We start from the raw sequence: 11,329 nt of genomic DNA, 5'->3' as shown, positions 1-11,329 counted from the left end.
CTAAAAGCTCATTTATTTTAGTTTTGTAACACATAACAACACACGTAAATCTATTACTTGAATATTACTTCATAGATATACCACTTATTATTAAGTCATATCATTTTTATAATTCAACAATTACCATAGTGATCTAATATTTAAAAAAAAAACAATAAATGCATGCCAATTATTTATTGAAGTATTTTGATTAGAGGCAGATTGTTATTAATAAACAAGTATATATATATGAATAAAAAGAAATGAAGTAAATATAGTTTAGTAAAAATCTTTGCATAAAAATCCAAAGTTTGGCATTATATTTTTTGCAGGTGGGGTCACTTATATTATATAATAGAATAATAAGAGAGGCCAACTTTTTTCCCCCCTTATAATAATGGAAGAAAAAGGACAAGAGTAGTATTCCCCTCCAAAACAAAAAGGATATATATATATATATAATACAATATATATATTAGTTTTATTATAAAAGAAAAGAAATCGTTGACCCTGAGATTTGCAATTGCGGCCCCTACGGCGTTGGGCGTTGGGCTTGTTGGTGTTTGTGGGTTTTGTTTATTTAAAAGCCAGAAGAGAAGCAGCGTTTTTAGTAATTACCCAAAACAAAGAATCCCATTTCAAAACAAAAGGAGAGGAAATGAAGATTGAATCAGTGTTATCGAAGGTGCCACCGGTATGGGCGGCGGCGGTGACGGCGGCGGTGGTGATGATTTTAAGTGCAAAAATGGTGTTGGTTTTATGGTGGAAACCACGAAGAATTGAAAAACACTTTGATAGACAAGGAATTCGAGGCCCTCCTTATCGTTTCTTCATTGGTAATTTTAAAGAAGTAGTTTCTATGATGCTTGCTGCTTCTTCTCATCCAATGCCCAATTTCTCCCATAATATTCTCCCTCGTGTCCTCTCTTTTTACCATCATTGGAAGAAAATTTACGGTACGTTTAATTTTTTTCATTATATTTCTAATTCAAGATCATTCCCATCCAATTCAAAAAGTCTGTTTGAATTGACTTTCTAGGTTCAACCTTTCTAATTTGGTTTGGACCAATTGTCCGAGTCGCCGTCTCCGACCCGGACATGATCCGAGAAATCTTCACCACTAATTCCCACTTCTACGAGAAGAATGAAGCTCATCCTCTTGTTAAACAGCTCGAAGGCGATGGCCTCCTCACTCTCAAGGGTCAAAAATGGGCTCTCCATCGCAAAATCATCTCCCCCACTTTCCATATGGATAATCTCAAAGTAAATTTCTGACTCGGTTTTTATTTTTTTATTTTTTAATATATATATCTTAACTAGTTGAGGTAAATTTATAATTGTTGTTAGTTGTTGATTCCATTGGTGGAGGAAAGTGTGGTGGAAATGGTGGAGAAATGGTCGTCTATGGCGGAGAGTACCGACTCTGACGAGGTCGAAATCGATGTTTTCGAGTGCTTTCAAACCCTAACGGAAGATGTTATTACAAAAACAGCATTTGGTAGTAGCTATGAAGATGGTAAAGCTATATTTAAGCTTCAAACTCAACAAATGATATTAGCTTCCCAAGCTTTTCACAAGGTCTTCATTCCTGGCTATAGGTAAAATTATAATTTCCTTTTTTTTTTTTAATTTCTTTCTAATTTTGGGTTTTTTTTTTTAAAAAAAAATTAATATAAATGTTTGTTTTTCAGATTTCTACCGACAAGAACGAATATAAATTCGTGGAAATTAGACAAGGAAATAAAGAAATCATTGATGAAATTAATCGAGGGTCGAAAATGGAATTCAGAAAAGAATTGGGGAATGGATGAAAAAAGGCCAAAAGATTTGTTAGGGTTGATGATTCAAGCTTCTTCCTTAAAATATAATAATAATAATAATAATAATAATAATAATAATAATAATAATAATAATAATAATAATAATAATAATAATAATTCNATAATAATTCCATTACTGTCCACGACATCGTTGAAGAATGCAAAAGCTTCTTCTTTGCTGGCAAACAAACCACTTCAAATCTGCTGACGTGGACTACTGTCCTGCTGGCAATGCATCCACAGTGGCAAATTCAGGCACGTGATGAGGTCTTTAACGTCTGCGGTTCACGTGCCCTCCCTTCCAAACATGATGTCTCTAAATTCAAAATCGTAAGCCCTTTTTTTCTCTTTTCCTATTTCCATTTCATTATTTCAAAATTAAAATAAATATTAAAAATAATAACCCCTATATTCCATTTTAATTCTGGTACTTTCAATTGTTTAATTTTAGTTTTTCATATTTTTAATAAATCTTAAATTTAGTTTTTCAAAGTTAACTTATAGTGAGGTTGATTAAATAATAATATTAATAATTTTCAGGTAAGAAAATAGAACATTTGAATTTGTTGTCAAAATTTGTAATAAAACTATTATTAAATTTTTTTAAAAAATCAACAATAAACTAAATTTTAGATTTATTAAAATTACAAACACTAAAATTGCGCAATTGAAAATACATGAACTAAAAGTATAAAAACCAAAATATTGTTTTAACCTTGTAATAATAATAACTAATTTGTTTAAGAAATAAATTATTATTGAAAATAGAGGGTAAAAAAGAAAAGAAAAGAAAAAAGTTTTAGAAAATTAATTGTTTTGTCATTTTACTAATAAAAACTAATAAACTGCCAACTTTTTGGTTTACTTTGCTTGGTTTGTTTAATGGAGATCTTTTTTGTGTTGGTGGGGAAATGATTGGGTGTGGCAGCTGAGCATGATACTAAATGAATCCTTGCGATTATACCCACCCACGGTGGCAACAATCCGACGTGCTAAGGCTGACGTGGAACTAGGTGGACGAATGATCCCACGTGGCACGGAGTTTTTGATTCCAATCTTAGCTGTTCATCATGATCAAAGTATTTGGGGGAATGATGCGAGCGAATTCAACCCAGGGCGGTTCTCGGAAGGAGTGGGTCGAGCCGGAAACCACCCGGCCGGGTTTATTCCGTTTGGACTCGGGGCTCGTACTTGCATTGGCCAAAATCTGGCCATTTTGGAAGCAAAATTAACAATGGCAATTATACTTCAACGGTTCACGTTTCGTTTGGCTCCCACTTATCAGCATGCACCAACGGTTCTGATGCTTCTTTATCCACAATATGGGGCCCCCATTCTTTTTCAAAAGATACCCCTAGACTAAAAGTTATCTAAATTTTCCCTCCTCATTTATATAAATATTGCTAATTTAACCCACATAATTATTATTCTCGATTAGTATAAGATCCTTATCAAATTGCTAACATTATAGGTAGCTTCTTCAAATATTCTCTCTACAATTTGCAATTGATTAAGAGCAGATTTGAATTCAATCGGTGTTTAATTTATCTGTTTGTATACTTTTGAGGGAGATGTTACACAGTTTTGGTATATGTAATGTTAATTTGTTGTTTATAAACGTAATTCATTATGTTGTGCCATTTTTATCTCTATGGTTTTTGTTATGATATGGTTGTCATGCTTGGACTAATTTTAGCAAAGTTGAACTTAGATTTCCGACTCTTATACCATTCTAAACCAACAAAAAAACCAAAAAACTTGAATTGTAGAGTTGCAGTAAATTTAATTTCAATAAGTGAAAATTGATATTAATTACAAAGAAAATTATATTTATAGGAAATTAGACACAAAATTTTATGCTTTGATGCTACTTCAAAGGAAATATTGTCGGTAGGAAACAAAATCTCACACTAATTAACGGATAGATTACAATAAATTGAATTAAATCACCACTCTACCCTAACAAAAATTAAGATGAAAAAATTAGGCATAGAATCATAAAATGATGTTATTAAACAGGTTGATATGGAATCCAGTTAAGATTGAGGAACCCTATAGAAATAAAAGAGAGGTGGGAATTTGCATTGGAAAATCCAAAAGAAGAATGAAAAGTTTATTTATTTGGGAAAGAGACAGAGATTTTCATAATAATAATAAAAATAAATAAATAAAAATAAAAAGGGAGGAATTTCCTCCATGGCTGCGCTTGGTTTGTCACCTAAGTAGGTTGCAATCTGTATGGGAAAAGTAAACCTCATTTCCTTTAATTTACATTTTATAGGTCTTAGGATTTCATGGAAATTTGTTGTTAATTTAACTAATCTCTATTTTCAAGGAATTAATAATATATGAAACTAAAATTTCTTCTTTAATTAATCTAATCCCCTCCTTTTCTTTTAATCATTTCGAATTTCCCAAAAAAATCCCCATTTTTCCATTAACAAAATAAATGAGGGGAGACACATCTTTACGTTAAATTAATATAACTTTACTTATAAAAAGAAAAATAAAATTACATGACATCGAAATTCGTTCGTGTAAGATCTTGTTTACGCCATGCTAACTTAACTTTATTGTTAGATACATTGTAATCTAACTTTATTATTATTATTTGAATCTTTAGGGGTGTGGGGAGTGTTTGTTTAATCAAATACTTTAGGTTTTTGGTTAATTAAAGGAATTAAATAACAAAGCATGCTTCCAAGCATGTGGTGTAAGCTATGATTGCCTCATGTCTCTAAATCTCTAATCCCCAAATCTTCTTTTAATGCACTTAAAAATATATCATGCTCTCTCTCATTAATTAATTAATTAACCACCAATTAAAAAGTGATCAACTTAGTGTTAATATGTTAGAGAACTGTCTTGTGTCTTGTGTTTTATTGCACATAATCAAATAATAATAATAATTTTACACTTCTCAAGACAACTCAACTTTTCATCTGATAATTAATTACATTGGTACAAAGTAAAATAAGGCATGTCTTCTTCTATTTTGTTGCCTTCTCTATCTTAATAATTTGAACTCATATTTACAACCAAATATAACGATTAAAATTTATTTGATAACTATTTTATGTTTGGTTTTCTTTATAAATATTACTTTGATGTTAAGGCTTACAATTCATCTTGTGATTTATTTCTTAGGTTAACATTTTGAAAACCTATACCAAGTTTTGAAAATTACAAAAATTGGTTTTTAAAAAACTTGATTTGACTTTGAAATTTGACATAGCATTGAAATATATTTTCAAGAAAGAGAAGTTAGCGAAACAATTGTTAGAAGATAAGTAATATTTTTAAAAACGAAATGGTTATCAAACAAGATAAACAACTCTACACCTTAAACATAAAATTCTTAACTTCACTTCAAACTATATAATTCTGCATCTGAAGCACAAACTTCTTAACGTCTCAGGCTATACAATTTCAGGTTAAATAACCTTCGTAATGTTTTGGAGTAAGAAGTTATCAATGGAAATGGTAAAAAAGTTGAAAGAAGTGAGGAAAAAAAGGTAGGGGAAGGTGCCCCTCCTATTTGACAGGAAAACCAATTCATGTGTACTATTTACATATGATAAGTCTCTATCTCTCCACCATGCCATGATTGTGTGTGTTCAGATCAGACACAAAGAAACAGATAGAAAAGAGAGATTTGTTTATACAATTTAATGGAAAAATAAAAAAGGATCCCCTTGGGAATATCAACCATTAATCCCTAATCAATATAAGTAGTGGCTTATGATTCCCAAACTGGGCTCTTATGCCAAAGCAAAAGCAGCTGCCTAATAATATCTGCCAGTTGATTAATTACGGTTCTAGTTTTCTCTCTTTTCTGGTTTGGTATTTCTGAACAGAAAGATGAATCCACCATATCTCAGTAGTGTTGCAGTTACAGGCAGCTGATACCTTTTATTTTAACTGCCATATGATTACTGGTGTGTATATATATATATATATATATATATATATGCATTGCTGAGAAGACTTTAGTTGGGGTCTGCAATCTGCCACATGTACTTTCTACTTTGCTTTTCAAAGGAAGCACTGTATGATGAGATAAAGGTGACAACAACAAAAACAAAAACAACAACAACCATTTATTTTCTCTCTCTCCAAACAAAGAATCTATAACTGTTACTAAAATACAAGCACATATCAAAAGAGAGAGACAGAGATGCCAATAACTGATGGGACTTCCTGACCACTTCTTCCTTGCTTCAAAGAATCAAATTATGTTTTACAAAAAAAGATACAAACTTTGATTTGTTTGTCAATACCCAATTAAGGGATTTGCTTAATTTGGATATGGATGGAAAGAAGAGATTGTTAGTGGGGAAGATTATGGGTAATATGAGATGATTAGAAGAATGGGTGTTGGAATTGGAAGGAGACATTTTCTATTATGTATATCTCCATCTCTAAGTTTGTCAGTGTGAGAAAGGGAGCAAGATCACATGGGAATGCCAATCAGAAAGAGTTGCTAATGAGACAATAGCAGAGGATTTGGTGGAGCCCCATAAATGCTGGTGGCCTTTTCCTTGTAGGGTTCATGCCCATCAACTCCCCTCTTTCTTAAGATCTCAAAGACAAAATCAAAATCAATTCACTTTCCCATCAACAAACCCACTCTTTTTCTCTCTTTTTCAATTTTTGTTTGTTTTATTAAAATGCAGGGTATGTATGCAGAAACAATGACTGCTTGGCTACTTTTTAAGATGCCAATCTTCATACTCTCTCTCTCTCTCTCTCTGTCTCTGTCTCTGTCAACAATTTGTTCTTTTTTCTTATATTAAAAAGGGAAAAAGAAAAACAATAACATTTATCTCGAGCTGTGAGATTGTTTTCTTTGTCCTGATTTTTAGACCATGACATCTTCCTTGAAATTTTAAGAATAAAATATTTGGCAAAAAGGGGTTTGTGGGTTGTGGGTTGGTTTATTTTCTCCTGTTTAAGAGAGAGAAAAGCAAGTATGATAATGATGGAAAATTGAATTTTGATGAGGAATCATGAAATGGGCTACTTGGGTGTTGTGTGGAAAGAGCTCCTCTGTTTCATCTGGTACCATACTACTTGAACCTCAGCAGGCTGTTAGAGATGGGACCTCTAGTATGGCCACTGCCTGAACCTCTTTAAAAAGCTAAGGCCTTTTGTTTAGATGCTGTCTTCAGCAGGCAAAAACCATAAAACAAAGTACAGTCTAAGAACAAATCCCAGGTAATAACAATATCCAACAGTAAAAGAATTTGAAAAATAAATGGTTGAATACGATGTATCCCTGACATGGTTTAAGTGAATTACATTACCAAAAGTTTCACTATATGAAGCCAAATATCTGTTGTAGACTGTGGTGTAGCGGTGGTTATACAGTTGGTTTTGTATACCAAGTTGAATATACAAAGTAATAGAAAGGTTTAAAGTATAACCTCTCGAGCATTCGCCATCGCTTGGCATCGAGAAGACTCCAGTCTCGATCTTAACCAGCCTGAAATGGAGAAATGTAGTGAGGAACCATGTAATGAAAACAGTGGCTCATCAGTCATCACTAACAACCCTAAATAACATAGCTTGCAGTGTCAAATTGTTTTGAGATAACAAGCTCTCTCAACAAGATTATACTACATAATGAGTCTTATGTCAGTAAAGGTTTTCTCAAAACTCAGCAGAAGTCCACAAGCTTCTTTCATTCATATTATTAGAGAACATGATTCTAATGAATCTGATGGGCAAAGCTATTAACGTGATGTGTAACTCTATCATTGAATCAATAGCCCTACAACGGCATAAGTGCCTTCCAACAGTTTTAGATACAGAGTTTTCGAAACTAAGCGACAGAATGCAAAAAAATTTTCTTGTTCTTTTCAAATCTCAGTTTCCAAATGGATGAAGCAAACAACATACCTATAAGAACTTCATCATACGATTCTAGAGATAAATCCATGAACCATAAAACTCAACTGGACTAAGGAGCATAAACAAATTCAATTGTTGGCTAAGTTATACATTCAGTTTATATCAGAAATGCCTACTGTAGAAACATAAGAGAAGGAATTACTACGAGAATAGAGCTGAAGAATTATATATATGTAAGAAAAGCAAAAGAATATATTTCCCAATCATTTAATTGGTATACTGGTGTCTGCAGAAATTAGATATTTTAACTGCATTAAATGTTCATCATTTGATATGTTAAGCGAAAGTCGAAGATTTGTGATCAATACTTCTTGATCCCAACTCAAAGGTCCTGATGCATGCAATGCCTCGATAGTGCAACGGTAGGCATGTAACTCTAACCTATGAATTTCAGCTGCCAATTCTTCATTTGTAGGGAGACAATTTCCTTCGAATCCCGAATGATGAGGTGATCGATCATCACAGGAGTGACCAGTAATTTGATCAGTGACACCAGCAGACACATCAAAGGGCATCTCACTTGAGTTGTCACTGCTGATGCTGCAACTACCAACAGAGCACATAATGCTATCTGCATCGTTCAATTCTCGAACCGGACTAACTGGTTCCTTGCCCTTCATATCCATTTTCAAATGCCCACCAAGTCTGTGATTCAGTGATGCAGGCCTATGTCTTTCACCCAGAGAATCTCTAGGATAAGAAACAGGATCTATCTGCAGTTTATTAGGCAACTCTGTTGGATTTGCAGCAACCACCTTAACATATCTGCCCTCTTTCTCAATCAATCTAACTTTATGGCTAGCTCCATAAAATGCTTTAGATGAGCAATCGGTTGATCTCTTCAAAATTCTTACATTGTAGTCATCTTTATGATTTTGGTTCCTAATAGCAAAACAATCATCTTTTTTCCACGGAGTTGTCCTTGAGTTTGTCTTCTGAACTTGAGAGATTGAATTGTGACTGTGGTTCAAAAATAGATTGGCATCGAGCTTCCCTTCATTAGAATTTTTATTTCCCTGCATGCAAAAGATGCCGCTTCTTCACTTATAATTTTATCAATACATAAAAACTGCAAGAAAATATGATATATGATCGCTATTGTTTTTTCCCATTTCCCTCTGCATTTTCAAGTGGTTAGTGTTTTTCTGTATGTACTTTTATGCTATAATAATGAGGAGCTGAATAAATCACTAAATGCCACTAATTCCATAGATTAACGTGTACATAAAGCCTAATACAAGTGAGGTATAAATCTGAATGTTGCTGAAGACATTATTGCCTACTCATCAGGGAGACAAAAAAATCAACGATGACAGCACGGTAAGTTCCTCACCACACATGATAAATTTTCCAAATTATAACCCATAATAGAACAAAAAGAAATACAGTGGAACAGAAGTATATAAATAGCAATACCTTTCCAACCATAACCCATGCATCATCATCATCTTTCCACGATTGTCTAACCCGGATATCGGTTTTTCTGACTTTAAACTCCTGAGAGGATCCAAGTAATCTGACAAGAATGTGCATTTTCCCCAAAACCTCAGAGACTGTGGCCATTTTCCATGAGTTGTTATCAAACACCTCAACAACATCACCAGGAGCCCAAGCCTCTGAAAGGTCTAAATGAGTGTGGCAGGGCATAACGACCTTTTGAGACACCTGCTCCACCAGAGCATGGTTGTTGACACCCTTAGACTTAACATGTCCAGCCATATAGTTGGGGCCATTGCTTCTTAATGCTTCCAAAGAACATTGCGGTCCTAAAGCCACCTTCTTTTTGCTCATTATTTTCAGCTTACTCCCTTTTTTGAATTTCATGATGTGTAGGCCAAATTTACTGGAAATCTGTTATTTGGGGTTACAGAAAACATGAGTTGAAATTAAAGAGAGATGAAAATTTATAATATCTGAAAAGTTGCATACTGAAATGAATGGTTCAAATAAAACAAATCAATACAAACACTATCCACTACTAGAAAATTTCATTCATGAGGGTCCAAGACTTTAAGAATGAAAACTAAGAACTCTTCCTAGATTTTTAGTTTCTCTAAACAAATTTACTATGCAAAAAGTTAATGGAAAGAGAGAGGGAACAACAGATCAACACAAAAGATTTCAGGCTACATCTAAAATATTCTCATTGTAATGCACAACAAAAAGGAGAGTGCCCCAAATGTTTAAGCCATTTCACATACCTAAATTTGTTATTAGAATGTCAAAATCATGAATAGTTTAGTCTTTTCAGGCCTTGACCTAATCGAAAACAACACCAAACACCTCCAATCTCGATTTCTTTCTTTCCTTTTCTTTTTGGATTTGCTTATACTAATGCCTTTCTGTTATCTCTAAAAAATCAAACATCAAGCAGTACAATCACCACCACTGCTCATAGAATCATGCTGCAGAATAATATAAAAGCAAACAAAAGAAAATTTAAAATAAAAAATCCCCTCTGGGATTGATCAGAAAATGTAATGAAAGAACACAAACTAATTTCAGTTACATTGCTCCCCGTAAAGAAGGAAAGAGAAGGAAAAAGCAAATAAAATGTTTAATATATTTCTAAACATCTCGTAATGAACACAAAATCTTCATCAAAACAAGTTCATGGAACTAATTGGAAACGATATCATTTTCTTTCGTACCAAATTATACAAACTCATAATTTCTCTTACATTTTCCACTGTTTTCAGAGCAACCAAACATCAGCCAGACAAATTGAATAATCCCCGAACAAGAAAAATAAAGAAAGAAAGAAAAATCCCAGCAACAAATGGAAATTCAAACACAAAAACGCTTCAAAAACCGAATGAAATTCAGAAAAGAAAAAAAAAAGTAAGAAAAGAGCATCAAGAATTAAGCAACTGCTTGAAAATGCAAATATAGATAAAACCCAAAAGAAGATCGGTTTGAAGGAAGCAAAAAGGGAAAGAATTTCACTGACCCTTTTGAATTGCAGAGAGAAATTTGTTATCCCACGATCGTCACAAGGCTTTTCTTTTTTCTTTTTCTTTTTTCTCTCTATATAATTGTGCTTGTATTTTGTGTTAAGAGTTTGTGTCGGTCCTTATATTGGATAATTAAGCGTGATTTGCTTTTTAATTTTTAGGCCATACTAAGAAGGCCCAGAAAAGGAATGGAAATTTTGAACAAATTTCTTTGAAATTATTTAAAAAATTATTTTTTCTTTAAAAAAAAACTTAATAAATAAACAAAGAATAATGGTATGGTTTTTATGCCAAGTTGCCAACAAACAACCCAAGAATAGCTTGTTGAGTTGGGAATTACCTGTTACTCCTTGTTGAAAGCAAGCACTATGAAGGTTTTTTTAAAAAAAATTAAAAAAATTGACGATGTGATAAATTGTAAAAATCATTCCTAGCGTACAGTGGTAGTTGCAATTATACCCTCAAATTTTCGATTGTAAAAATTGAGCTCTCAAACTTATACATGTTTAAAATTGGATCCTCAAACTTATAATAGTTGTAGAAATTGTAACAATTGTATAAGTTTGAGAGTTCAACTTTTATCATTTGTGATCCAATTTTTACTACTAATTGTAACTTTGAGGGTCTAATTTCAACACTCTTAAATTTGAGGTCTAATTTTTA

The 11,329-nt window shown here is 32.8% G+C and overlaps 2 protein-coding genes across 6 annotated transcripts; one reads left to right on the top strand and one right to left on the bottom strand.

Annotated features, from left to right (window-relative positions):
• Nucleotides 1-481: 481 nt before the first annotated feature.
• On the top strand, nucleotides 482-3,432 carry LOC120071881 (cytochrome P450 734A1-like). The gene is made up of 6 exons (XM_039024293.1): nucleotides 482-935; nucleotides 1,019-1,242; nucleotides 1,327-1,577; nucleotides 1,671-1,861; nucleotides 1,921-2,129; nucleotides 2,728-3,432. The coding sequence occupies exons 1-6, from the start codon at nucleotides 638-640 to the stop codon at nucleotides 3,160-3,162; spliced, it is 1,608 nt and encodes a 535-aa protein (XP_038880221.1). The 5' UTR covers nucleotides 482-637; the 3' UTR covers nucleotides 3,163-3,432.
• A 1,884-nt stretch (nucleotides 3,433-5,316) lies between these two features.
• On the bottom strand, nucleotides 5,317-10,815 carry LOC120071880. 5 transcript variants are annotated; one of them, XM_039024289.1, is made up of 5 exons: nucleotides 10,663-10,815; nucleotides 9,129-9,563; nucleotides 8,094-8,728; nucleotides 7,226-7,284; nucleotides 5,317-5,846 (listed from the first exon to the last, which is right to left on the bottom strand). In XM_039024289.1, the coding sequence occupies exons 2-5, from the start codon at nucleotides 9,534-9,536 to the stop codon at nucleotides 5,692-5,694; spliced, it is 1,257 nt and encodes a 418-aa protein (XP_038880217.1). In that variant the 5' UTR covers nucleotides 9,537-9,563; nucleotides 10,663-10,815; the 3' UTR covers nucleotides 5,317-5,691. The 5 variants fall into 5 exon arrangements, with proteins under 5 accessions (XP_038880217.1, XP_038880215.1, XP_038880216.1 ...); XM_039024292.1 differs by having other exon boundaries at nucleotides 5,713-6,964; XM_039024287.1 differs by having other exon boundaries at nucleotides 5,712-7,284.
• Between the last annotated feature and the right edge of the window lie 514 nt (nucleotides 10,816-11,329).

This window comes from Benincasa hispida, chromosome 2 (genome assembly GCF_009727055.1).
Source record: "Benincasa hispida cultivar B227 chromosome 2, ASM972705v1, whole genome shotgun sequence".
NCBI lineage: Eukaryota > Viridiplantae > Streptophyta > Magnoliopsida > Cucurbitales > Cucurbitaceae > Benincasa > Benincasa hispida.
This window is presented reverse-complemented; position numbering and strand designations above follow the sequence as displayed.

Excerpts from the sequence above, each read along its gene's own strand:
- LOC120071881 (XM_039024293.1), top strand. The coding sequence starts at position 638 with ATGAAGATTGAATCAGTGTTATCGAAGGTGCCACCGGTATGGGCGGCG. Across the intron at positions 936-1,018 it reads TCATTGGAAGAAAATTTACG|GTTCAACCTTTCTAATTTGG; the intron begins GTACGTTTAATT and ends TTGACTTTCTAG. Across the intron at positions 1,578-1,670 it reads GTCTTCATTCCTGGCTATAG|ATTTCTACCGACAAGAACGA; the intron begins GTAAAATTATAA and ends TTTGTTTTTCAG.
- LOC120071880 (XM_039024287.1), bottom strand. The coding sequence starts at position 9,536 with ATGAAATTCAAAAAAGGGAGTAAGCTGAAAATAATGAGCAAAAAGAAG. Across the intron at positions 8,729-9,128 it reads CATGGGTTATGGTTGGAAAG|GGAAATAAAAATTCTAATGA; the intron begins GTATTGCTATTT and ends TTTTGCATGCAG. Across the intron at positions 7,285-8,093 it reads TTGGCAGCTGAAATTCATAG|GCTGGTTAAGATCGAGACTG; the intron begins GTTAGAGTTACA and ends TCTCCATTTCAG.